At 38.8% G+C, this 27,980-nt stretch overlaps 2 protein-coding genes, 1 long non-coding RNA gene and 1 pseudogene across 6 annotated transcripts in view; 3 read left to right on the plus strand and 1 right to left on the minus strand.

Annotated features, from left to right (window-relative positions):
- The window catches only part of LOC138042653 (golgin subfamily A member 6-like protein 24), a 6,089-nt gene extending 5,049 nt beyond the window's left edge, over positions 1-1,040 (plus strand). Inside the window, exon 5 of the mRNA XM_068888637.1 lies at positions 1-1,040. This exon is cut by the window's left edge and continues 420 nt beyond it. The gene's annotated coding sequence lies outside the window, so the exon portion shown is untranslated.
- A 1,963-nt stretch (positions 1,041-3,003) lies between these two features.
- LOC138042810 (uncharacterized) lies at positions 3,004-4,885 on the minus strand. Its single transcript, XR_011131094.1, has 3 exons — positions 4,713-4,885; positions 4,512-4,633; positions 3,004-3,474 (listed from the first exon to the last, which is right to left on the minus strand). It is a non-coding gene; the product is annotated as an uncharacterized lncRNA (long non-coding RNA).
- Positions 4,098-27,980, plus strand: LOC138042428 (E3 ubiquitin-protein ligase TRIM71-like). Of its 4 annotated transcripts, none has more exons than XM_068888506.1 (2): positions 4,098-4,112; positions 25,534-27,980. In XM_068888506.1, exon 2 carries the CDS (start codon positions 25,567-25,569, stop codon positions 27,643-27,645), a length of 2,079 nt encoding a protein of 692 aa, XP_068744607.1. In that variant the 5' UTR covers positions 4,098-4,112; positions 25,534-25,566; the 3' UTR covers positions 27,646-27,980. The 4 variants fall into 4 exon arrangements, 3 of the variants coding, with proteins under 3 accessions (XP_068744607.1, XP_068744455.1, XP_068744531.1); XR_011131045.1 differs by lacking the exons at positions 4,098-4,112; positions 25,534-27,980 and adding exons at positions 6,969-7,133; positions 7,530-7,865; XM_068888354.1 differs by lacking the exon at positions 4,098-4,112 and adding an exon at positions 7,000-7,133 and having other exon boundaries at positions 25,303-27,980.
- LOC138050918 (uncharacterized) lies at positions 13,094-15,503 on the plus strand (annotated as a pseudogene).

Here is a 27,980-nt window from a genome sequence, read left to right on the forward strand (position 1 = left end):
AGAATACGTGGAGTGACAATTTAAAACGGTATGTCTGGCATTTTGAAGCAACAAGGATAATAAAGATATGTTTTAAATAGCATTTTAGCAGGTGCTTGACAATTTTAATGTGAATCTGCGGAAAAACGAAGGATTTCTAACTTCTCTTCCATGTAGTTCTATTCCGGAATACGGTCAATCAAACGCACCCTTAATTGAGTCTACTTTGAGGTTCTTTGAATTAAAAACTGTTTTTCCTGAAGTTTAGCTAAAAACCAGTGTTGCAAGTGGATTGGGACGAATCGTGCTCAATCTATTTACATAAATTTGGAATGACAGCATATCAAGTACGAAAGGAATGCCTTCTTAAATCGTTCAGTGACTGAGCAGGTCCACAGATTTAAATTCACAGCGCAACGACTAATCCAGCACTGGTTACAATATTTCGATCGAATATATTCAGCAACGGCTTTCCTTAGGTATAGGATCCACAGCTTTTTAAGAATAAACTTTACCAGGAGCGCATGAGTAGGAGCTTGCCTCTCCCATACAAGCCCTATGAGTCAACCTTTGCTCGTATCTTTCTATTTTTAGAACGCCACGAGTTCTTCGGCTCTGCACACATTGTTTAGAATGGCCAATCAGAATAAAGTTATTGTGGAACAAAGACAAAAATAGCAAAAACAATGTATGCAAATTGTGCAAATTGGTGTAAATTGTTGTAAATGTGAGTCTCCTGCCGAAGGATTAGTTCTAAAAATAGAAAGATATGGGCAAAGGTTGACTCAAGGATATAATGCATTGGGAGGCTCCTAGTCATGGGCTCCTGACTTTACTGAGGTAGTCGAAGTGTTGTAACCAATTTCGTTAACATAGAGCTGGACACATCGTGCCTTGTTCCTTTCTTAGCAATATTGGAGGCTGAAACAGATCTTTTGAGTTTTGAGGTGTAACAGTAAGTAAGTTATTAAATAAAATATTTTGTTCGTATCATGAGACTTTTATCCAGTCATATAAAAGTTAGCCCTCTCAGGAAAAGAGGAAAACGTTTCTAAGTTTTCACTGAGGTACCTCACGCTGCCCAGGGAGCCATTAAATAAAGTACGGACAAAATGATTTGTCTTGGTCTCCTTAACGCAGTCTCTGACCCAGACCTCTCGAAAGACAGGGTTGAAAGTAAAACTTGGGTTTGCGGTGTGCAGGAGCTCGCCCAGTCTCCGTCTCAGGGTCTCTCTTCTGTGCCTCGTTTGACGACAAAGGCAACCAAGGCTCCCCCTCAATTGAAATATTATTCGTTAATTGTCACTTTCTTCCAAGTGAAGTATTACCGTTCATTTTGGACACTGAAAGCTTAATAGAGATCATGGGAAATGAATATGGAAATGTATTTGGTACTTTTCTGAAAGTTACCGAATTTTATCTTCAGATTGACACCACATATACACAACCTACAAAAGTCGTTAATGTTTTCCTCTTGGCTTTTTCTTCCTTTAACTGGCTTTATAGGCGTATCTCTCCATGCATGCGATACCCACAAAGTCTAAGACGATCGCCTTCACGCCAATATTTCGCGCGAAAATAGTCGGTTCTAATTGGTTGTTAGTTGTTGTCCTTCAGTAGCATATTGACAGTAATGATTCTAAGTTCGAGTGAGGCCTAACACTACTGTGAAGTGTTTTATACCCAATTATTCCATCAGAGATCAACCCTAGTATTGTAGTTGGGCCCACACAAGGACAGAAAAACTCTGGTTCAAATCCCACCCTCCACAAGCTTGCGACTTGAGGAATCACTTTGTTCAACGTTCGAAAGAAAAACGAAAATCAAAAAACAAAATATAACAACTGCACAGCATTTTCATACAGTTTGATTTGAGATCGATAACTGACAAAAAAACATGACCCCGGCTGATCGATCGATATGGATAAACGTTTCGCTTGTTTTCTTGAATGGCAAAACCTTCTTTTCTTTATAAATGTCGCAAACTATTAGTATTCTTGTTGCCACTCAATTCGACTTGAATCCGGACCTTCACTTTGAAGGACGCGAGTGCATTTTCTGTAGGGTCCGATCGATTAGACTAGGGGCACCCAACGAGAATATAGTTTAAACCCTCTTAAACATACAGTTGTTAAATGTATTTTGGTATTTAAACGATAGATAAAGGCATATTTTTATCCCCCAAAAAATTTTTCATCTATTCGGATTTCCTAGCTGAAAGTCTAGTGAAAATTTCAGGCAGAAAAAAGGCTCCCGAAAATTCTAGGTGACCTTTTTAGGGTGAAAAGCCGTTAAAAATGGGCAATTATACCATTTTTTAGATGATCGAAAATCCTAGGACAGGCAGGCAAGCAAGAAATTTTACAACAAATGTTCCGAAAATTCTAGATCTCAAATCGTCTTCCGAACAGATATTTTCCGAAAATTGACGTTGGGTGCTCCTGTTAGACGACAACCTTTTGCCTTTCACGTCGAATTGCATGTTAACTACATAAAATACGTTTCCGTGAAACATTTTGTTGATGCTCGTCTGACCACCAAATCAAATGCGTGCTGATTCCGTCAACCGTAATGATGACAGGCCTACATTGCCTCCCCTCCTCTGACACATATTTGGTTACCTCCCAGATTTTGGGTGGCACGTAACCAGCCTGAACCAGGGTCATTCTCCTTAATGACAAAGGAGGAAGAGAAGAGAGACCTGGGCCGGTGAGGCTAAATGGCGTGGGTGGGTGGGTCGTGGGTCGTGGGTCGTGGGTCGTGGATCATGGGTCGTGGGTCGTGGGTCGTGGGGTAGGTTTGTTTGAAAATAAAAAACATATATATATTAGCTCCCTCAGTGCTCGGTCCAATTGCAATTGTCCGCTCACGAATTATTTTCCCCGAACACCTTTTATGAAACGTTGAACAAAGGAAAACTGTCTCCCATTAACTATAAACATTTTTCCCTCTGGTCCGGCAAATAATTTCGGTAAACTTAAACGTATGTGTTAGAAATTATATGCTTAACATTGGCGTGCGCGTTTGCCGAGAATGAATACATTAATTAAAAAAGAAAACTGTATTGAACTTGCTTGTTTGTTCTGGAACTCACGCTAATGGAATAACGGAACTCACGTTACCCAAAAACTTCGATACAACGATCTACTGCTTTTTGTCAGCATTTCAAGTAAAAGAAAAGAACAGCTGATCAACTTTTGAGAAACACGAAAAAGCTGTGTCATGGCTGCAACCGAACTTTTGAGTCATTTTCTAGCAAACATCTCATGGGATTTTTGTCTTCATATTTGTCATGATTTATTGATTTCATGAAAGATAAGGATCAGCCGTCATGCATGATCCGCCTCGTAGCGACCGTAACCCTCGGATTTCAGAGTAGCTAGTAGCTAATACCTCCGAGCATTGAACATATACAATTGTTAAGAATCCCAACTGGCGGGAGGCAAACCAGTTGGCTATTTTTCAAGTGCGCCAGGAAATTGAAGCAGGGACTACCTGAAACAAATAAATAATAAAACGTGAACCACTGACAGAATGTTAACGTAGCATCTTTGGCACAATCCCTTCAGAGTCATTCGGTGTACACGCTAGAAAGAGATCACAGAGAAAACCGCTTTTGCGAGAGGGCATTTGAAACAGCATATAAGTATGTATACATGACGTGTATACATGGAATGGAGGATCTCGGACCCACGACCCACCCACCCACGCCGATTAGACACTCTCGTGAGATCCTGAGAACGAGGTTGAATGTTTTCATAATCTGATGTGAAGAAAGATTAATTTTGCCAGGTGTTTAGGGTGAATTAAATAAACTTTCAAGAACGGAACTGTGAATATCAAGTTTGGTGTGAGTACTTTGATTACTCGTTTCAAAAATAATAAAAGGCAATTAATCTCGAGTGCGATTTATGATCGTAAGTTTGCTTATCCAAAACATTGCCAAGCCATCAGAAAACATAGCTGGAGTGACAGAGCAGAAAATTCAATCTTTTGCTACTAGATTTTACCACGTTGAATGTGCGGTCTTCGTCGATTCTTCTGGCGAGAATGTGTCGTGCCCTCCAAGCATGTTCGCAAGGAAAATTTGGAAATATACTGGGATGAAAACACAAGCTTAGCAGATAGTTAAGGTATTTTTGTGATTTTTTTTTACCAAGGAGGAGGGTTGTAAGAGGTTTGAATGTTGAGGAGACGAAACTGGGTCGAAAGGCATCAAGCCATGCCGCTTTAATTAGAACACTGAGACCAAGATTGGGAAAGGAAAAATCTTAATATCCAGACCCCGGAAAAAAATTTTAATTCACGGACAGCTTATGCTTGTCGGTCCCCTTCAGCGTCACGTTTTGAGTGAAATCCTGGCTTTTGGAGAGATAAGTTAGGTAGGTGTTTTATTAAAGCCGAGAAATCGTCCTTCGTCGAGAGCAAGGTGATATTGACCTTAATACCTGTAAAATGAAAGGTTCCGAAATCTCAAATATCTGAAATCCTCTGAAAATTGCCTTTGTCTGTAAACTCTTCAAGGCAATTACCTTTTTCATTGTGCAACTAATACCAACTCATTCATCGTCGTTGATAACATAAGCACAACTGATCTTGCCAGATGTCTTCGTATGTCATCAGTCTGTAATTATGGGTGCTTTTGGTGAGCGCTCTAGAGTTAAGGATGATATGAGATTCATGATAATAAACACATAAAAGACGTACTCTGTATAGCCTTTCAGCGTACTTACAGTTTACGACGAAAATGTAAAGAATTTCTTCCACGCTGCTGTGGAATTACTTTTAGTGTGGATTATTTCAATCATTTTTACGAACTCTTCTCTCGAACCAATGGTGAGCTCCTTCCATTAGTAGCCACTGTCACGTTTCACTAACGTAAACTGACAAGCTCAGTGAAAGCACGTCACCGCAGCTAGCAAAGAACGATAAAAACGCAATTCCCTTGCAAAAGTATCAGATATACGTCAGTAGCTTACGCAACAAGCGTAGGCGGTGAAGAGGACGATAGAAAAGCCTCGATGCTCTCAAATTTCGCTATTCATGCACAAATTAACTTCAGTAGGTAAAAAAAACTTGTTAAACTTAGTTAAATCTCTAAATTTAGCGTTTTAGCTTTGATAACTACTCAGTTATTAGCTATCAAAACAAACTTGGGAAACTTTGGGTGGCAAAAGGGCTAATGATTCCATGCATTCTTTGAAAAATTTCGAATTTACGAGGCACCATTGCTCAGATTATTTAACAATTATTCCATGAGCCCGTGTTGGATACGAGATGGTAAATAGCCAACGAGGTGCGTAGTGCCGAGTTAGCTATTACCAATCTCTTATCCAACAAGGACGAATGAAATAGTTGTTTTAATAAATTATCAACCTTCGGTTTTGCTAAATTAAGTGGTGTGACTTCCAGGTGCCAAACGTTTTCTGCTGAGAGACATTTGCCGCATTCATTTCCATATAAGCTCAAACGCAGGTACAGTGGCTGGTAAGGCCATCCCTTTTTTTTCTCCGTTTCGCGTCGAATGGGTTTCCTGATATCGGGTCGGTCGGTCGGGTAGAAAAAAAAAAGCCTAAAAAAAAATCATAAGCATTCTCGGAATCGGAGCCCTGGTACCCCAGCATAATAGCTGTGGAGCCAGGAAAACAACAAGACATGAACCCAAAATCAATATGGCGGAAAAGTTGGTGAAGGTTGTTTCAAAATTAAGACAGCGTGGGGAAAAGGATCAACCACCGAAACTCCTGTGCTACGTAAAATGGTTAAATACAACGTTAGCTGTTTTTTTTTTTTTTTGTTTTGAAAATGCCAAAAATTTGGGTCGGTCGGACGACACGAAACGTAGAAAAAATGGGGATGGCCTAAACGAGATCCAGTGAACCAATGAGAAAGCTAAAATTGCGTTATCCGACGTTGAAAATTTAATAATATCTGATATATCGGGTTCAAACTTTCAAAGATAGCTCACTATGCAATGCACTTTCAATATTCAGTACATTATTCTCCACTGACTGATTAGAAAACGATAGCTTTACGCTGTTCAGGCAAAAAAATTGGAAAGGAGAGGAACTTTATTTAAGAGTCTAATCTTCTAGCGCCGTATAGAACTAATCGGGGACACTGTAAATTGAAATTAACAAGTCAACGCAAATCAAATCAAATTTTAGTTTTTGAAGAGAGGGGAAAACCGGAGTACCCGGAGAAAAACCGGCTCGGTGCCGAGTAGAGAACCAACAAACTCAACCCACTTAGGACGCTGAGTCTGGGAATCGAACCCGAGCCACATTGATGGGAGGCGAGTGCTCTCACCACTGCGCCATTCCTGCAAAACGTAAACAAAGATCCCCCTCCAACAACAGAGCATGCACGTGCCACTGTCTATCGATCTCACTCCTCTCCCGTAACAGTAGATTTGTCATCTTCAACAATTAAATTATTCGTTATCAAAATAAGTGAATTTTGTATTTAGGGTTTTTTGAATGCAGATCTTAAAATTACGAAAACTCTGTAATGTAGAGCAAAGCACACAGAGTTCGTAATAATTCTGACTCGAGAACGTGGCCCCATACCTTATTAATAACACCCTAAAGTTTGTTTCGGAAACACAATTTCAAGTGCGAGGAAATTAAAATGAAAGGTTTATATTTAAAGAATGTCATAACCAAACAGACCTTGATCTTTATGTTATCTTTCCAATATGTGCATGTTTGGGTATATAAAAGTATCAAGTAACGATCCTTTCGTAGTAAAACGTTTATGTTTGCAGGGAGATGAAAAAAAATTGGGGTTAGGGGCATTTTTCAAGCTTGTAATCTCTAGAGGCTCCGTTTCAACTGTCGAAATAAAAGGTTTTTCAGCTGACTTCCTTGCACAAATTGAATAATGTAATCTTTTCAAGAAAATTCCGTCAAGTTTACGTCAAGCAATTCTTGAAATGCTTAGTGTTAACAGACATTCTTTCTGGGTTACTTTGTTGTCCAGGCTTCAAATGGTATTTTCTTGACTGATTTTTGAAGCTCAAAGGAATCATTTTGGGGTCAAAATTCAATCTTCTTTGCAAGCAGGTTTTCAGATAAGAGATCGGGAAAAGTTCCAAATTTTCTTCTCCTTGTTTAAGTAAAGGGAACATTGGTTTCACGACTCTTTCACCCAAAGTAAGTTGCATATTGCATATTGAGCTAATGATAAACGTTTCTTAGCCGGGGTTTAAATTTTTATTTCATCATGATATTTAGACTTGCTTAAAAGAGCAAGCCAAGACAAGCCCTGCATGCTGAAAGCGGAGGAATTCTCAGTAAAGTGAAAGCGGCTATCTCATAAGATCACACGTTTATGCACTAGAAAGTAAGTCAGATAATTAGGGAAGAAAACTAGTACCATTTGCATGGACGATTAGAGAGAGAATGAAAACTCAATGTCTTGTGCTTGCTTTCTAACCAAATTGTTTAACTGTGTAGGTTATTTCACGGATGGCAAAGAATGTTACCAATACATGAAATACACGTTTGGCACGCGCATAATAAGCAAAACCACTCATATTATTTTTGTAGTGTTATGTTTGCCGGTTTCGTCGTTCCTTTGTGTGACTGGTCTTCGCCCGTTTATCATCCATAGTCCATAAAACAGGCACTAAAATTAACCATTCCGAGATAAAAGTAAATACATGTAGCCATGTGGAATGAAGGAAGATATGCAAGAGATCAACTGACACTTCACTGAGGGTCGCAGCTATTGGTTCTACCCTTTGACTCCCAGGAGTGATCGGCATGTAAATTCTCCTCACAATTTCAATGAAATGTCAGTTAGACAGGTATTGAGAATGACGATTATATCTGCGTAAGAGGTGTGATCTTGAAATGACACCAAATTCTCATGACTATGCAACAAAGAAATCTGTGGTACTAGTTAGGAGAATGAACGTTTCGATCATGGGAATAAAGGGGTTGAAAGGGTTCTCGTGCTTGATCAATTAGGAAAACAATCTGCACAACAAATATACAACAGAAACAATGAAGGGTAATCTTAAATACAATAGAGCTGAGTCTTTTACCGATCCAATGAAATTGTAGCTTGTAAAGAGCTGCATGGTACGTATACCTCGGTTTCTGATTGGTGGTTTACTCGTTACGTAGTGGCTACCATTTTGTATGACAAACAAAGAATCTCTTAGTCATTAGCTTCCTTTCGTTCGTCATTGCCAAATGCGTCCCCAGAGGTTGGTTGCAAACCTGATGGAAAAGGTGACACGACATGTTGCGAGATTATTTTTTTTGATAAAGTTCTTTTATTTTAATGATTTGTTGTGAAAGGTTTAAATAAACTAGCAAGACTGTTAATAAATGCCATAGAGACATTTTTTAAATTATATTGGCCGCTAAATAAAATACCTTTGGTTTAAAAGCTAATGAACATTCTTAGCCTCGTTAAGAGTACACAATTCAAAACAATATTTTTCTGAGTCTAATTGATACAAATAGAAAAGGAAAATAAATCAGTACCCATTTATGAACGTGGTTGATAATTAATTTCTTCATTTCTGTTTTTGCAGTAGAAACGACAATGCGATAAAAATGCGATATCTTTTGTCTTGAAAAGTGCTGGACGAGTAGGATGTTCCCGAAAATCTCGTTCTCTGACATGCCACGGAATATTCGGCCTCTTCGTCTGAAGAAACCAAACCAAAGCAAGAGCGGAAACAGGTTGTTCTTCCAATGTAAATGCTCTTGTTTATATGCCTTTTTAGTAGTGCTAAAAATGATGCGGATTATCATTTTTACTTCTTATAACCGTTTATATGCCGCAATGCTGAATAACTCTGTGAGTCATTGCATTTGGTGTCTAACTGAGTGTCTCACACAAGATTTCTTCTGGTTGTTTTAACCCTGAGGTAGAAATATGAAAGAACCTGGAGAAATCTCTGTTTTATTCCCTTTCCTGCCTCAGAATTGAACTGATTAAATAAAATTTCATCTTTTACTTCTATGACATGCATCGTATAACACAAGGTTCAGTTGCAAATTTACTTACAAAAGAACGCACATTTATCTGTACTGAAAAAACAATGTTTCATTTTCATTGATCCATTGGTCGTTCAGCTGTTTGCAATTGAATGAGGTAAGAACATTATTTGTTCATGCCCAAATAACGAGACCTTGAGGTGAAAACTGAAAATTCACCTTTTTTCCGTGATAGTATAGTAACCCTAGAATCATTGTTTAATTACTTTTGTAAGAAATTGAATTAAGATGAAACAGGCCGCATCCATCAAATACTGTTAGCCCTCAGAGAAACTTGTGTGATAATTTGTTTATATTTGTACATAGGTGCACAAAATTTCGAGTAATATTGAGCAATATATCCAAGGACGTTTCGTTCATGGTGAAAAAACAAACATGTCCACAACGTCTTTAATAATCATGCAAATAATGGAAAATGCCAAATCATTTGAAATAGGAAAGAGTTATTTTAGCAGAGTAAAAACCTACTGCTCAAAAAAACAAAGGACAAACGAACGTTCTCTATGAAACAAAAGGTATCAAACATGCAAGTCATATCTTTTCTTTCGAGTATACCGGCTAGCATGCTAAGGTGATTTCATTGACACTCTTGAGTTGCGCATTTAATAGCTGAGAGTGTGATGATTGACTACATCATATACAGGCCCAGAAATACGTAATTTGGTAAAACTTTGAAACAAATGTGGCTGAAAAATGTATGAAGGAAAAACTTCTTGGTCATCACTCGAGAACATAAAGTTGAGAGGCTAAATGCCAAACACTCGAGGAGTATTGTAGTTAGTATCTTTTCGCGAGGTTCTTAGGTTGATGAATTGAAGAAACTTTTTTGAAACCTACATTAAGCCCAGAGAAAATTAGGGTTAGGTTAGGATTAGTTTTGGTAAACAATGAGGTAAAACCTAAATTTGACCGTTTACAATTCACTAACATATTATTAGTAAAAGGAAAGTTTGTAATCCTTTGTAAAACTTTGCTGAGAAAACTAAAGAACCGACAATGGAAAAGTGACAACAGCAAGTGTAACATCAAATTTTACAAAGAGCGAATAGTAAATTAAAGAATAAGCTAGTGGATAGACCCAAAAAGTGATGCACCAGTTTCGCTAGGGACAGCGCCCTATCTATTTCTAATGAATCTTTATTATCTAAACAAAATAAGGATATAAAATGATAAAGAGGTCTTACTTAATCGGCAAAGCCAAAGGTAATTAAACTAAAAACACACTTATAAAAGTGTCAAAAAAACGCCTGAATGTCTCTAGTGCTACATACACACAGTTATACATTTAAAAATTATCATTAATTAAAAGAAAACTCTGTGACAGTTGTCAAATGACGTCGAAGAGGTACAAAGAGCCTTATGCAGTCGCTTATTAATTGGGATCAAATTTAAGTCTAAGAGTAAGGAATGCGGACTTTGTATTTCAATAGTTGGCCGGTTCATAACTGTTTCCATTTTATCTATGAAAAAAGCCGAAGTGGTATACAAATTGACATTTTTCGACGAGTATCTTAGTAAGTTAATTTCCAAGAAAAAAGTATTCAGACTGCAAATGGGATGCTCTTCATGTAAAGGTTGAAGACATTTCTTTCAGGCGAAGTGAAATTCAACTAAAACTAAAAAATAAAAACTTGTTTCGGTTTTAAGAAGTCAAATTTAATATCACTAAGAGGGGAAGATGAGCCAATGTAAATAATAGAACATACAGTGCTAAGATGATTGGTCTTTCAAAGTCACCTGAAAGTGCCAGTACCTTCCCCGTTCCGCGTAATAAATACAATATCGCGTTTCAGATTGGTCAATATCTGTTGAATAAATAGGTTATAGAATGCAATATGGAAGTTGCTATGGAGTAGTACAGTCACAGGGTCCAGAGGAGATATCTTTGTCGTTAGAACATCAAAACCCGTCGAAAACATCTGAATTAATGGGTTATTTTGATCGCGTAGACGATCGCGTTACAGTTTCGTTACACATTCTGTATACCGCAAACGAAGAGACTGAGGGCTCGCAAGATCGGCTTACAGTATAAATTTTATACTGTAAGCCGATCTTGCGAACCCTCAGTCTCTTCGTTTGAGGTATACAGAATGTGTAACGAAACTGTAACGCGATCAAAATAACCCATTATTTCAGATGTTTTCGACGGGTTTTGATGTTCTAACGACAAACATATCTCCTCTGGACCCTGTGGTACAGTGATGGACTAATTTTGTTGAGTATATAATAAACAAAAAATTGTATGAACTTGCTCATGCATTTCGTGATTTATGGCCACTTGTGATGTTTTGAAAGTTCTCAAATTGCACTCGCCGGCTACTGCTCGAGCAATTTAGAGAACTTTCAAAACATCACACGTGCCCACAAATCACAAATGCACTCACGTTCATACGATTTCCTATACTAATTTCTTCATTCCAATTAACGGAGACTTTTTTTGGAGGAAGTTTCTGAAAAGCCATCGATTTCAGTTTCTCTCTTAGCAATTTTGTTATCAATGTACAAACGTAACGTAGTTCATCCATTTGTTGATTAATCTTTTAATCTCATTAAGTTTTTCTTCTTTTTTGCATTTGCAAATATTAGGGTAGAGAATCGTACATATCATTGAGATTTGACGCAAGCGTCCATTTTATGGACTTCACACATGAGATTGGACAACAAATTAGCTCTTCTTAGCTTAACTATGCAGCATTCTTAAAAATGAGGCTTTTGTCATTTTTTGCAATAAACGTGTTCACAGCTAAAATAAATGCTTTGTCGCTCTTCATAACGTTTGCTGAAGCATATAAGTTTTTTAAAGGTCTTCAGTTAAGCCTGTTTTCAACGAGGCAAAAACAGGTTCAGCCCAGGTTAAAATGGGTTTCAACTTCAGCTTTCAGTGATACATTGCGCTGAAGGTTGTTTTGTTTGCCTTATTTCTCTTAAGGTTAGAAAATTAGTTTCTGCAGGAGCCCATGGGCTCCTGGTTTCTGTTGATTCCTTACGGATAAAAATGAGAGAAGCTTAGAAGACCTTATCTCGATCATCAAACGTACCACGTATATGTTAATAAAACCGAAAAAAACATAACATTACCGAAAGGAGATCGCTATATACTAAAGCGATTTGAATTAGTAACCACTTATGGCTAACGACTCTGCAGGGAAGAACCATAACAGAATAAGTCAGAACCTAACATGTTGTGCTGTGTTGTGGTGAATTAAGCTTCTGTAATTATAAATATCTACTCCGCATTTCACGGGAAAATTACGATGACACTTGAACGAGATTTTATCCCAGCTGGATATATTGGGGGATGTAAATCAATTTTTGGAAAAATTGGTCATCTTTGAACGCTAAAGATGATATCCTGATGTCTACGAAAGCTTTATAAGGCTTCTACAAACCTAACTTTTTACAATAGTCAATTGGTTGCTCAAAAATATTCACACACGCTATGATATTTTGTGATAGTATAATCGGCCACAGACAGCACGACTGATAAAAACAATTTTAAATCACCACTCAAAGTCAAAAATTCAATTACCAAACCCTTTAAACGAAAATGATTGCTATTTACAGCTCCCTGTCGTGCAAAAGAAGCTAAAAAATCCTAATTGAAAAACGCTAACATTTGTCATAAAACCCCCAATAAAAGCTGTAACAATTTCTTGATTCAACTTTGAGATATCAAGCAAATTTTCAACCACAGCAAGAGATCTTGACCACAGGCATTCATAAATGTAAGACTGAGGTTGAATAACGGAATATAAACCATGAATTTCCAAAGAAATGAGCATCCTGCCTTCTTCAGGTGAATCAAACACTTAAGATTAAAAAATTCACAATACATAGGATTCTTTGAAAATCGGGAAATTACTAAAAAGTAAATTTGGTATTACTTTGGCTTTGACCAATCACGTCTCGAATGTAGCTTTCACATATTATGCTTGTGAGTATTAATAACTACGTAAAAGCCGGACACAATTGAAGTGGACCACACGATCGCAAAATAGATATTTCAATGTTTTTACAGCTGAAATCAAACTTTTTTTTGACGAAGAGCAATGTTTTCCGATATTGGGATGGACTGTTTTGAATTAAGAGAAAAACTCTCAAAAAGGTTTTAAATCAATCTCTTCTTGTAAATAATCAGCTATAAAAGCCGTGTTTTAGAGGAGCGAAAATTACGAAATGTGCTACTCACTAATCCAATGGAAGTGTTTATAATGCGGCAAGTTCAGCGTAACTTTTAGATAATGTAATCAAACCCCCAAAAACGGGAAGAAAATGTGTTGACTATTAAAGTAAACAACGTTTGGAAGATTTTGTTTTATGAAATCAATAAAGGACTGATTAATTCCGCATGAACTGAAGTCCAAGAAAATTACTGAAGCTTCGTTTCTAATCTTTGCCCTAAATGGTAGACATCTGCGGTTGATGTATGACAAATCAAGTATAATCCAGCATGAAAGCACTTTACCGCGCAAAGACAAGTTCAGATAACACACGCGACTGTAGTGCAGTCTCCTCAATTCCTATTCAAATAAGGCAATTTATAATTCATTTAGGTTTTTTCGTTGTGACCACTTGTCTTCCGGTTCGGCAACCTCCAAGTGTCATTTATATTGTAACTACGAACCCTTGAAAAATAACTGCAAACGGGTTTGAAAGCAATTGTCTTCAGCTGCTGCAGTAATTCAATCAAGACGCTGCCAGTTTCGAGGGCTTTAAATTTGTTACGGATACAATTTCAAGTGATTTAAAAGTCGAGGGGAATTTCTCTGACAACGTAACTTGATTCATTCAATAATTACCCAAACACTCTCAAAAATCGGTGAAATGTAATCGCTTGTTTCGACATTCTGTGGACGACGAAGTTCCCGGCATGAGAGGCAAACCACCGCATGGAAATTTCGAATTGAGCAACTGAGAGGTAAGGTAAATCAGCAACAACAAACGGAATAGAACTGCAAGTAATCAAAGATTTTGTTTCCACCAATTCTACGCTCGAGGCCGCCGACGTTTGGAAAAGAATGCAAACGAGCCACAGAACACCAAGTTCCAATGTTATTATTGTTCTCTCAGCTTTGTGGTTAATTGGAGTTTTTTTGATCAGCTGTGATGGTAGGCAGTGTGATTCACACAGTGATTGCCTTGGTGACTATAGACGGTGTTGCAGCGGTTACTGCCGACGGCTTTGCAACCTGTCTTGTTCTGGTGATGAGCATTGCGGTTCTCCAGGCAGCATTGAGGAATATTGCTGCAAAGGAAGGTGTATCTCTCTATCTAATATTTGTGAAAAACCATTACCTGAAGAGGAAACGATCCTAAGCACAGCTGTTATCGCAGTTATTGCAATATTCGGTATGGATACTGATTCTGGCATTATTATGCTTTGTTCTGAGATCCTATTGGTACAAATGTCTCGGGATTTTGTTCGAATGCAAGGGGTTCGCCACAACGACAAATCGGGGCCAAGCTCCGTGGTAGGAACGGATTTGTGGAACTCGGGAGGGGATCCACTGTAAACGGAGCTGATGAAACCTTGATCCGCCCAGAAAGGATTCCACGCAAAGTAGTACCAGTTGGGTCGGACAAGACGTGCGTATCATTCCGCCAAAATCATCGGGTTCCGCACGGAATGGGCAAAGCAAAGCCAAGCAAAACAACATCAAAATGATGGTATCTTAACCGTAAAGACGTGTGAAACATGCTCCTAACACACAAACTTACCAAGAGCTTTTATTTAATAGCCAGAGCTAAAATTAGTGTACTGTAAAGTCCCGGCCCTTATGTAAAGTGAACAGTCTGTTATGACGGCATCTGTGGCATCAGGCTATCAGCCGTCTCTCTATAAGCAGCTTTAGAGTCCTTGTTTACAAAAAAAATGAATTTCCTATGCTATATCAATCCAAAACAGTAACATGTAAGCTACCGATAAGAATTACTTGCTAAAATACAGGAGTTGTGATGATAGCAAAGTGACCTAATAATCAGATCTATCACGGACCTTTGATCGTCGATCAACACGCGTTTTGATAGACATGCTGCTTGCTTTCAGCAGAAGTGTTATCACAATACCAAGATATGTATTCGTTAAATCCTACCGAAAACAAATCGGCCCACATTTGGTGACAGATTTAACCATAAATGACAGCGAAGTAAGTACTAGAGCGTACAGTATATAGGACAGTTAGTCGTTGAACTTATGATTTCGGGACGTAAAGTGGCGCTGTCGATCTCTAGTTTGATTTAATTCATGCTTAATTCATTTTATCCGCTTTTACTTGAGTGATATTCAGTGCACAAAACAGTCACACAAGTGTCCACACGTGCAATAATCTTGTTTCTTGCAAACCTTTAGGGATTGATTGCCGGATGGGAATAGCACAGACGTTTTCAGGTTTTTTGTCTAAAAACCCAAGAAAACCTTTTTAGTAAACGATATTTGTCCAAAGTGGTTAATTTAAACGGATGAACTTATACCAGAAACCCATAAGGGTTGAAACGTGTAACGGCCCCTTGTGTTGCTGGGGGGAAAAAAAAGCTTTGAATATTCAATTTGCTAAGTACCATATTTGGAACAACAAGAGCGAGGGGTTTCCAAATATGGTACTTAGCACTGAAACATTCAACCAATCAGTTTCGCACTGAATATTCGGAAGCTTTGAACGCGCGTTACACGTCTCAACCCTTATGGGTTTCTGCTTATACAGAGAGAACCAAGAACCGCAATGATATCTTCAAGATCCAGCAAGTTGGGATGTATGTCAGTGACCACATTAAAAAATGAATTGGGAAGGAACTTTGGTCTGCTTCCAAAAATCTAAAAGTTGCCTTTCACTGTTACATGTCTAAATAAGAAATCATAATCGTGGCAGCTTGATAGTCATTCTACACATTTTAGTTTACAATTTGATTCGTGATGCAATATGAGCGCGTTGTGATCGACGTCATTACACCTTCGAGTTGTACACTTTTTTGAACTTTTTTCCAAATTATTGGTCAAATTTAGATTATAACCACTGTGACAATTTGTGACTGACAAGATGGTACTCTGGTATAGTATAGCATCTGGTTTATTTTCAGATTCTATGAAATATGTATCAGTGAAACAAATTATGTAGAACCTCCTGATGGACTATTCTCGGTTTATTTGAAAAAGAAGCGAGAATCAAGTGTATCTTATGTTATATGGTAGCTTGATTCTGATTTTCGAGCGAGCGATTCGGGAAATGAGTTCACGTGTTATTTCATTTCTTTTTCATTACTTTACCTTAGAATAATCCAATTTAGTCGCAAGTGAGCCAAAGGCTATGAATTCGAATATGATAACGGTACTCAAAATACTGATAATTTAATTTATTTTCCCTCACTTCAATAGTGAAGTCTAAATATTAAATTCGTGCGAAGTATCATAAGTTGTCAGCTTGAATTTACACACATATTCATTTTGCCCGTCAAAGCTACATTTGCTTCCAAATTTAATGGCTTCCTTACTTTCATGCGATCTTGTTTGCAACTTGCCACATGTGTAGGCTGATTGTTTGTGGCTTCTGAAGCTGCGATGTGACCAAAGGCGGAAATGAAAAATAAGTAAGTTTCAAATCATTTGCATAATAATAGACGCGACAGCTCATTCCTAAGAAATAGGGCAGGAGTCCAAATGCACGGTTTACCAATTGCAAGCTCTACAAGCGATACTGCCGTTTTATCCTCCATATACCAGTTTAAGGAAATCCATTAAGAAAGATAGATTCTTAGTGATAGAATATACCACAGCTGAGAATTGAAATTCAATGACTGGGAATAACAATACTGTATTTATGACATTGATGTTAGGCGGCTTTTTCTAAAGTTCCAAGGGGCTATTTATTACAAACACTGTTACCACAAATAACATGATTTGGTTCTTGGCATTTCCCTCATCTGATTAATTAACCCTTTGAATCCCAATGACCCTACCCTGCTGGGTAACTATTCTCCAGACTGGCCCCTTCCCTCGCCTTTAAAGTAAATTTTGAATTTGCCTAGAGCCGCTTAAATCTTGAAACACTGGTTTATAAGACCGCGGCTTCGCTGTTGTTTATTTGATTGAAACTTCTTGGTTGTTCATCAAAAGATTGAAAGGGAAAATGTAAGAGAACTTACCTCGTCTATATAAAACTCTCATGTATTTAATCAAATGCAAGAAAAGTAGCGGCCAGTTCATTGGAGTTTGGTGAACACTGTACATCCGAAAGTATCGTTTCACCGGGTTTCTTTCCGGAGCACTCTGTATGGTTTTCAGTCTCCGTTAATTTGTAGCACTTTGCATGATTTAGGGATGATGAAAAACTGTATTGAATTGTCAACTGTATTTAGCGCTGCATGGGAAGCTAATTGTGGACACTGTACAGAAATCGAATATCAAATCATAGACTGATTTTTGAGGAGAGGGGAAAACCGGAGTATCCGGAGAAAAACCTCACGGAGCAGAGTAGCGAACCAGCAAACTCAACCCATATGACGCCAGATCCTGGCCACATTCGTGGGAGGCGAGTGTTGTCACCACTGCGCCATCACTGAGAGACTTTTTGTGTCTGTCCCTAGAGCCTTAAAACTGCATAAGAAGCATTCCTTGTAATACGTTCAATAGATCCATCCGTATTAGTTGTTACTGGTCTCATTACTACATGAAAGAAACACCTTTGTATCTCGTCAGTCTATGCTGTTCAATATGTTTTCATAGATTTCAGTTTCAAAATCTCTCGTCACCAAATTTTATTCAGTGGAAAATAACTTTAGAAAAGGGATCGGGACGGTAGAAAAGAGAAGGCTTTGGTCTCTTCACATGATCCCGGTTGACCTTAAAATCCGACGTTCTGTTCACCTGGCGACTTTCAGCCCGGTTTCCGAGGGGAAAAGTGGTGACGTGAACATTCGGGCATGAAATCTAACGAACAAGCCCGGCGAGAATGTCTTAATCAGCCTCACAAGGAACTATTATCGAAGAAAACTCGGTAATATCCGTTCTATCACGAAAATGCATTGTATTATTTCCCTCCCAGTAACCAAGCTGAAGTGTTCTTATGGCAAAATTTCCAGCCGGTTTACCGAGATCCCGGTTGAAAAAACCGAGATCTCAGCAACCGAGGAAGCCCGCCCTTTCATATGAACACATCGAAATTTTATAAAGGATTTAGAGGTGAGGCGAGATCTTGGAAACCGGGCCGGCCCGGTCGAACGGGCTCATATGAAGAGGCCCTTAGCGCTTAGATTTCATGCAGGTCTGTCCCGGTTTCCGAGATCTCGACTCACCTCCAAATCCTCTGTAAAATGCCGAATAGTTCCATTTGATAGTCAACCTTAAGTCAAAAGAAATTTGAGGCTGATTAATTCTCGCAAGGCTTGTTCGTTACATTTCACGCCTGAATGGTCGCGACATCTCGGAAACCCGAGCTAAAAGGCACCTTGTGAACAAAAACCGATTTCATCCCGGTAACCGAGCCAGCCCGGTCAACCGGGATCATGTGAAGAGGTCCTTTATCACACTTTGCAAAAACAAATGACTGACAGAGAGTACTCTTGAATCGCAAATTTCGAAGTGAGGGCAGCTGCAGTGGCAGTTATTTTTCATTGGATAAGTCGAGGATTGCAAAGAAAAGTGTTTTTCGAACAGTGCTTCCCAAGTAGACAGAAACAATATTCCTGACCCTAGCCTAGCCTTAACTTAAAGTTTTCTCGGTGTAAATAGTTAGTTGGAATTTCGTTAAATTAAGGAGAGTCTTTCATAAAAGGCTTGAATATTGAAGTTCTGGACACAAATGATTAATCGGCTCACATCTCAGTTGATCCCAGGAGGGGCAGAATTTGAAAACAAATCAGCTGATCAGTTTTCTTTGAGATGGCTAAAGGATCGCGTGTCTTTGCAACCGAACCTTGAAGTTAACATAATCCTCGCGCCGGTAAGGTTTTCCTTTTAAGTTTGTAAAAGTAAATAACTCTCCGCCACCACTAATCCGGAGACATCTGAGCACGCAATATTTTTTGCCGTGTTAGCCTATAGCATATAGAAAAAATGTCTTTTTAATTTATTCCAAAAGGAGAGTTTTATAATATACTTTCTGTATCAAAGAAGGTGAAAAAACCCTTTGTTTGAAGTGTTATTACAAGTGTAGACAACATTGAGTGTAGACTGCTCATCAATGATACGTGCTCCGATGTGAACCATTACCCACCCTCTTTACCATTTCGAATCCTGCGAATAATGAAAGTCTTAATCTGTTGTTAGCTCCACCTATGATCAGAAAACTGTACCAGATTTAAATGCATGCTTATTGAGGAAATTTGACAAGTTCTTGCTTGATATTGCTTTGCGTTATTACATTCAAAGACATCCATTCTGCTTTATACAAATAAAACGTCATTCGAATAACAGCAGAGCCTAACAAAAGAGGTTAAACGTGCTTAAACAATCCAGCGCGCAAGCAAGCAAAAGAACAGTTAGTCGGTCGATATCAGTGTGCCTCGCTTTATTGAAATAACACACAATTCAGTGGCCAGAACGTATACCGTCAAAGCTTGAAAAATCTGCTTTATAATCAAACTTCGCCCGTTCAAAACTTGGACGGAAGTGTTTCGCCGGCACAAACAGCTGTCACAGTAGGAGCGGGCTATTCGAGCAGATCCTTCGGTAAGTTATTTAGGTGTGAGTCGTATTTTGGCGCTATTAGTTGGACTTTTCGCATATAATTCAGGCCACAGGAATACAGTGGATTGGGTATTGTTTGCCGGCGGCTTGTCTTTTGCCAGTTTTCTCGCTGCGACATCGAAATTAAGCAGGGAGCCTGCCTGGCAAAGATAATTTTTTGTTACTGCAGTCTCAATTGTACTTCAGGGTTTTGTTTTGGAGCTAAACTAAATTTTGAGTGGCGGTCTTTCCTTGAGGTTGCTCAAACTTTGTGAGTGGTTTACAAAAAAAATACCCCAGAAATGCACGGTTTGATGGTCCGCCCACAGCTTTCCAGTATTATACACCGTCAAACAATGGCTAATGATCTATAGATGTTTTTGATGCAGATTTTTCTACTCTGATACTTTTGAATTTAATGTACATCGTTTATGTGCCAGGCTTTTGTTATTATGGTAGTAAGCGTGTCGCCTAAGCAAAACATTTTGGGATTGAGGGTACATGCTTCTCAGACTTTGAAGGGTTCCCGAGACGTAACCGCATCATATCTAGTAAGTCTCCGGGTGACTGAGGCGTTCAGGAGAGCGTTTAAGATGTTTGTTCAGTTTTTCAATCGATATGAGTACATTAGACTGATAAGCTCATCTGATCCGCTTTTAACAATGGTCTAAATACTGAAACTATAGACTATTGAATCAACCAACTTTGCATATTAACAGTCAACAAAAGCGACTCGGCCATTCACCTTCTAACAAAAACCCAATATTACATCCAGCGAAATTTTTGAAAAAGGTTGTTGATCCCATGATGAATTGATGTTCCGAATTTAAATTAACATGACTCAATCAGCTTTTGTTTGGAGAATTAAGTATACAGAGTTCACAGATGATTGTTGTCAAATGACTGCAATGAATGACAAATTTGAAAATATCTCCGAAAATATTGGAGTAATGATATTCAAACTTGCCACCAGTAATGTACATCAGATAAGGTACAAGTGACACCCATTAAGATGTTGCCATGGCAACAGTCTCGTTTCCAGTGCCTTTCTGCAATGTAAAAAAAACCATGGATTTTGAGCAGATAAGTACAGGTTGATTGCCAGACTTGAAACCCATGTGCTGCCCATAATGCTGTACATCTCTGTATAAGATTACCGAGAGTGAACATGTCTTATTACGACAAAATCAATCTTGCGTTAAATAGACCCTGCAGCAAAAAATGGTTGCCATGGCAACGGCATAGAGAGCATCATTTTGTGCTTGCTTGATGTAGATTACTGCTGCCTAATTTGAACAACAAGAATCCAATATTTTCGGAGATATTCTCAATTTTGGGATTCATTCAGTTAGAGTCATTTGCAATGTTTGTGACGTCATCAAACTTGAATATCTCTGGAACGAAAGAAGGTATTCCAGTTAGCTGAGAATGGGAGAAAGACGGCTTCCACTGCAACTCGGTTTGAAAAACAGGCTTAATCAGTGATCGGAAATGACTCATTTTGTTGTGTAAAACTCGTAAGGTACGTTTTGATACACGCGATGGCGACATTTGCACTGTTTGACACATTACCTTGTATGTATATTTTTCGGCACTAAGTGCAATTATTAACTGCCTGACGTAGAGAATTGCATTCGTTGTTATTCCCTACAGATTTTCACTAGCGGGGTTTGAACACAGGAAAAAATAAATTTTAAGGATCATATGTAATCTAGTTGGATAGTACCCTGTTTCGATTTAAGCCTTTTTTGGTGTTTGCTGTTTGCTTACACGGGGTGCTGACACAGGGAAAGGGGTGAATAAGGCACAGTCAAGGCAGCCGACAGTGCTACCAGCTAGCGAGTTACAGAACTACCAACTTTGACTTTGCCTTTTAGCTTCGAGGAGTTTAAAGAAAGCAATCTAAGTTTAAAACGAGATTTTGTTTGACGATGAAAGCGATTTGAGAATGAGTTTAAACAAATCTAAATGCTCTTTTTCAAGTGATTGTGGTATTCAACCACGTTCAAATATTTGTCCTCCTAAGCAATGTAGAGGACAGGCTGAAACGTCATGAATAAATAACGCGGAGGATCAAAAGATGAATATATAAGGGTCACCTGTGCAGAACGTGATTTCAAGAAGGAAAACTGAAAAATTCTCTTTCAAGGAATCTAATGCATCGGCCAAGCTCAACTCTCGACAAAGATTGATCGGACCAAAGAGGTCTGAAGCAAATTTTATTTTCAGATTTCTATACGATCTTCCTTATATCATTGAAGATTTTTGTGTTTTGATAAAAACGAGCCGTATAAGAAAACCGGAGGGAGATCTGAGGCAAACCCTTTAAGAATTAACCATAAACTGTAGCAAGCCTTGGTGTTAAGTGTGGACACAGGAGCTAATGGTTGTGAGTGATTTTCAAATTAAATGGTTTAGAAATCTCGGGAATATTTCCTCAAATCAGAGAGTGAGTGGAGGCAGGTTATTGGGAAAAGGACTCGAAGAGGAGTATGTATTTCCGTAAAGTCCAGAAACGAATGAGAAAAGTTGAAGTAAATCTAGGTCAGGGACTAGGTGTTACTTGCTCACATTGTCAGTTCGATCTGTTTTTGGTTTTATAGCGCTTAATTGAAAACATTACAAAGTTTGCATTTGAAGCAGGGTATCTTTCATCAGGTAATAAGAGATGTGGGGAGAGGGGTGCATGTTTAATATTCGAAAACGGACTCCATGCTTAGAATAAATTGCAAAAAGCAAAAGCTCTTAACGTATAATCAAGAGATGAAGAGTGTTAAAAGATGCTTTAAAATGACTCAGACTAAAAATTTAAACTAATACTGTCCATGTTCATGTACCCTTTGTTTCTGCGCAGTTTTGTTGCTCATGATATGGGTTGACGAGATGGTTATGTATTGCAGGTTGAAAAACATTTTTGAAGCCTTAAATCTCGAAAAGGTTTAAAATTGGGCAAAGATTTACAATGCATGTTTTTTGTTTTTTTTTTTCTTAAAGTTATTCAATAGGAATAATCTTCGTCACATCCCGTAACCAGGATTGTACCTCTCACGGACCGAGTTGTTTCGAGGTGATTTTCTCATGAAACCAGGGCTCAGTTGTTGTTAGGGTAAGCCTAATCAAAAAAAGTTTCCACGAGTCTTTTAGCTTTCAAAATTTACTGGGTGGGCTTCAGCATAAATTTACCAGTTAAGACTTTTTCGATTTGCAAAATTCAAGCATGGATTAGTATTTAATTGACGATACCCGGCTTCTGAAGAACTTGTCCCCGACCTCAGTCTTTTGTTAATCACAAGATCAAAGAAATTAATTGCTACCCTTGGGACTGTGAATTGTCACTCCAGCAATCCGAAACCTTTTTTAAAGGTCGTCCAAAAATAGCTTGGTTTGCAAAAACGCCATGACATAGACACGGTATTGGGTCTACTGCTCTCTTTATTCTGTTTTTCGGACCAGAAAACAGCAAAAAAATTATGACATGGTGCATTTTTAATTTGAAGTTCTTGACACAAAGAAAACAACTAAATTAAAACCTGCCGTTTAGTTCAACTTGCATCAAAAAAGTGCTACCCTCTGACTTTAAAACTTCATGAGCGAGCCGATCAGTGAGTGAGTGAGGAGATGTCACAACGTCTTGACTGATTTTCATACACCAGCCTTGCACAACTTTTAAAAGGAAAGTAATACATACTGATTTCCATGAGGGATGTACCTAGAGATTTAATTAAATAGAGATAACACAGGAAGGGAGGTTTTTAATTGGTTTACTGTAAAGTGAAAATAGAACGAAAATGGACAACACACCTTAAGATCTTTTTGCTTATGTTCTTTAAAGTCAACATAGTCAACAAAGCAGCAGCTACAATAGATTAGTTCAGACTAATGGGATAGTCATTAGCAGACATATCATCATGATTTAATCAAAAAACATTCTGATTATCACTCTAAGAGCAGCGCCAAACCACTTTCCGGATGAGTCGCTCTGATTTGTGAGGACAAAGAAATTCTTTGAGTGTAATAGAAGTATGCGCTTTTACGAAGTTTGCGAACATTGACAGAATAGCCCTTAAAATACAATTTCTTTACGCGTTTCCTTTGTCAGTAGGGGTTGTCCACGAACGAATTTGGATCGTGCATCTCGGTTCTGACAAAAAGTATAAACGGGTCTGGAGAGCAGAGGTGATTCGATAAACATGATCTAAAACACCCTTAATTTCAAACAATTTACTTTTTTGTGAAGAGCTTTATAAGAACAACAAAAGAAGAACTCTATGCCACTAAAGAGGGAGTGTACTCAGCGGGGCTTTCAGCAGAATATAATTAGGCAAAGAAAAATGGTCTAAGGGTGTATTCCGCCAAAACATAGACAATATCTTTTGTATGCAGAAGTTCCACTGCATACAGTTCGAGCAACCTGACTGACAGCAAAGCCTGTGTTTAAGTCCACTATTGACGATCACGGAGTGTTAGTTCACGAAAGAAAACGCCACGCCAGTAAGCTGTATTTGTGATTTAGCAAGAAATCGTGCCGGGAAAAATACCTTTAAAACCATTTCCATCGTGTCTTGAACCAACCAAAAAAACAATAAACAAAAGAGGATCCAGCTTTGTAATGAGAGTGAAAGAGAAAGAGCAAGTTAATTGAAGGAACAACTTGACAACCAATTTCTGAAGACATGAAAATCGAAAAGACCGTGCGAATCGACCATTTACTGCATTAATAGCGCAATTACAGACTTCCTAATAGTCTACAGAAAACTGCCCTTTGTTTCGCGGGCAATTTGGTCAAAAAGTGCTTAAATACACATCTCTTGAGAAATGACCCTTGTCGATCTATAAAAACAGGAATTTGAATCGCAAAGTCTATGCCGAAAATGTTAAGAACGTTTAAATTGTCAACAATAGTTGAAACGTGCACGAATAGTCGGGCGAATAGTACGCTGTAATTCTGAGTGAGATTTCTTACAAATGCAGCGAGATCCAGTACTTAGCTCTTCGAATGTTAAATTGAAAGATAGTTTCGGAAATTGATGGTGAACAGGCATTTGTAATTTTTCTTTTTGATAAACATGTCGAGAGCTTTATATATATTGTGCGGTGATGCATTATTGGAAGCGATTTTAAAATCTAAATAGTTTCCGCGCGTTTGGAGGTAATTGAACTTTTAATGGCACTTTTCAGAACTTTTCTTTTGATTGCTGCTATTAAGATATCTGTTGCTCAATACCTGAAACCGAAATTCAGGCTTCTGTTGTCAAGAGTTAATTGATTAAAATTGAATTCACCTTGCATGAGCAGTTAGAGTCGTCTCAAATGATCACACTTGTGACCAATTGCGAAATATGAGACGATTATGTTTCAGCAAAATCGGATGCTATTAAGGAAAACTGTACATGATCATCAGTGGCGTGGTCATCGCGGATTTGAAATTTGCATGTTTGAGTGAGTTATGTTTTCCTTTAAGATTTGAATTTGCTTCTGTTCAAACAACTTCTGTTCTTTCGGTTTGTCTTTAATATGAAAGCGTCAGTTTTTCAAGGTATTTTATTGGCTTGTGTCAACTTCAGCTTTTTGTCTTGTAATCATTGTTTCCTTTCGTTTGCATGATCGTGGTTAAAATGCGATTTCTCTTTTGCTTCTTGTTTTTTTCAGGGCAGGAGAAGGGAGAGATTCTTTTGCCGACGAAATGATTCTTTAATGTTTATGAAAACTTCGGGGTTTTTTTGCCCTTTGCTATGCTCCAAACCAATAAAGAAAGACTTCTTTGTTGACATCTCCCTCGGAGATTATTGTTTAGGCGAGAATTGTAAACATCGCGGTAAGCTACGAAAACACTGTTATTATTAAGTGGTTTAACCGACTTACTAATATTCAACAACACAGATTGGTGATTTAAGACTGAGAGGTCAGAAGAGCATGGATCGTGCGAAGTTGTGTGAATTCAGTGACGAGATTTTGAAGAAAAAGTTCTACGATTGTATGTTGAATTCCTTTCTACCCGACAACATATCGAAGTCGCCTGGTGCGCTCTTAAATGGTTATTTTGCGGAAATTTTAACGATTAACACAACGAATCCGAAGTATTTTCGCTCGCCGTCGGTTTACCACAGTCCACACCGTAAAAGTCACAAGCATTCCAAGGACTATGCGTTGCACCATTTTCAGGATCAATTTCTCGAAGACATTCCCGAGGAACAGCCCGAAGTCGGGAGCGTGCTTGGACGTTGTCCCGATCACGCGAATGAAAAACTGAGATACTTTTGTGAAACGTGCGACGAGCCAATTTGTCTCGATTGTACTTCAACTGATCACAGAAAACACAGATTTTCCTATCTGAGAGAAGTTTATCACAAACAGAAGCACAGTATGGCTAGCCTGCTAGGCCAGGGAAAAACGCAAATAGAGAACACACGAAAATCATTAAATGAGGTAAAGAATTTGCTTTCTAAGCTTCAAGAGGAACGGGAGTCAATGGCAAAAACCATTCGGGAGAATACTCAGATTTTGATAGCTTCTCTCCAACAACAGGAAGATCAACTTTTGGATGAACTCAACGGAGCATTCAAAAGCAAAGAAAGCTCGCTCCGAAAAGAAAGACAATATTATGAATTAATCCTAGAGCGACTGAGCGGCAGTTGCCAATACACTGAGAAAGCCATCAAAATTGGCAACGAACTGGAAATTTTGGTCATCCAGAAACACTTGAAAAGACGTCTGAGTGAAGTCTCAAACACTCGGAAAGATTATAATTCAGCAGATTTTAAGAACGTGTATTACTTCAGTGACCCGAAGTCGACAGAAAATGTGCGAAAAGCGCTCGGTCACATCATCGTTTCCGATACATCTTCCGATTTGTCCACGGCAACCGGCGATGGACTCGTGAAAGCTCAGGTTGGCGCTCCGGCTGAGTTCGTTGTTACAGCGAAGGGATTTGACGATCAGCCAAAAACCCGAGGTGGCGATCTTGTAACCATCGACATCCGAAGCCCAAGTAAAAACGCCGTCTCCTCGGAAGTCCTAGATAAAGGCGACGGAAGTTACGCAGTCGCCTTTACACCAAGTTTGAATGGTGAACACGAAGTTAGAGTTGCAATTCATCATCAGCCAGTCAAAGGAAGTCCGTTCAAAGTGTTGGTCACAAATCCACGTGTTTACAGTAAGGTAACGCGGCCACTCTTGTGCATCGGAGGCCCGGGCGAAGTGCGAGGAAAATTCAAACTTCCGTGTGGAGTGGCGGTTGATAGCGAGGGGAGAATATTGGTGGCAGATTGTCACAATCACCGCTTACAGATCTTTGACCCTCAAGGTCGGTTCTTCAAGAGTTTTGGAAACCTTGGAGAAAAAAACGGACAGTTAAACAACCCAACTGACGTGGCGGTTGATAAGCAAGGAAACATTATTGTTTGTGATAAGGACAATCACCGTATCCAGCGATTCACAAAAGACGGCGTCTTTATCAACAAGTTTGGAGGTTTTGGCGAAAATCAAGGGAAGCTAAAACGCCCATGGGGAGTCTCCATCGGAAATGATGACGAAATCATTGTTACAGATCGTAAAAACAGCAGAATTCAAATTTTTAGAGAGGATGGTAGTCTTATTCGAGTATTCGGTTGTCATGGACATGCCAGCGAAAACCTTGATCAACCGTACCACGCAATAATGGACTCGAAGGGTGATATTTTTGTCACAGACAGCAACAACCATGCTATCAAAGTGTTCGATTGCAATGGTAATTTCTTGCGAGAGATTGGCGTGGGCCAATCAATGCTAAAGTACCCTACAGGTATTGCTTTCGATATGGATGATCACGTGATTGTCTCGGACCAGTACAATCATCGTATTCAGATTTTTAACAAAGATGGATGTCTGGAAGCCTCCCTTGCATCTGCTGTCAATGGAATGGGACAGAAATGCTATCCTAAAGGCGTAGCAGTTACCCCTGGAGGGTACATTGTTGTGGCTGATAGTGACAGCCATCGTGTTATTGTACTTTAAGGATTCCTGGGAAGGCTCTACATGTAGTAGGCTCAAGTAGTTCTCAAGTGTTGTAACTGCCAATTTCAGTAGGTTCTTTTGGGGCCAGGATCTATTATTTTTGGGTTTAATCTCCATCCTTTCTGTCACTTCTGAGGCCAGGGTTGGGCAAATTGTGCTACAACAAGTTGCAAAATTGTTGAGACACTTTCATTGAAAAACACCTTTTCTAGCTCCCAATGCCCGCCCTATCTAGAATTTAAACCTTTCCCACTTCCTCTCCCTTTCAATGTTGACTGCTTAAGCTTCCAACATTTTTTTGTCTTGTTAGCAACACTGATAAGGGGGAAGGGGGG

The sequence above is a fragment of the Montipora capricornis genome, chromosome 1 (genome assembly GCF_036669925.1).
Source record: "Montipora capricornis isolate CH-2021 chromosome 1, ASM3666992v2, whole genome shotgun sequence".
Classification (NCBI taxonomy): Eukaryota; Metazoa; Cnidaria; class Anthozoa; order Scleractinia; family Acroporidae; genus Montipora; species Montipora capricornis.

Excerpts from the sequence above, each read along its gene's own strand:
- LOC138042428 (XM_068888506.1), top strand. The coding sequence starts at position 25,567 with ATGGATCGTGCGAAGTTGTGTGAATTCAGTGACGAGATTTTGAAGAAA.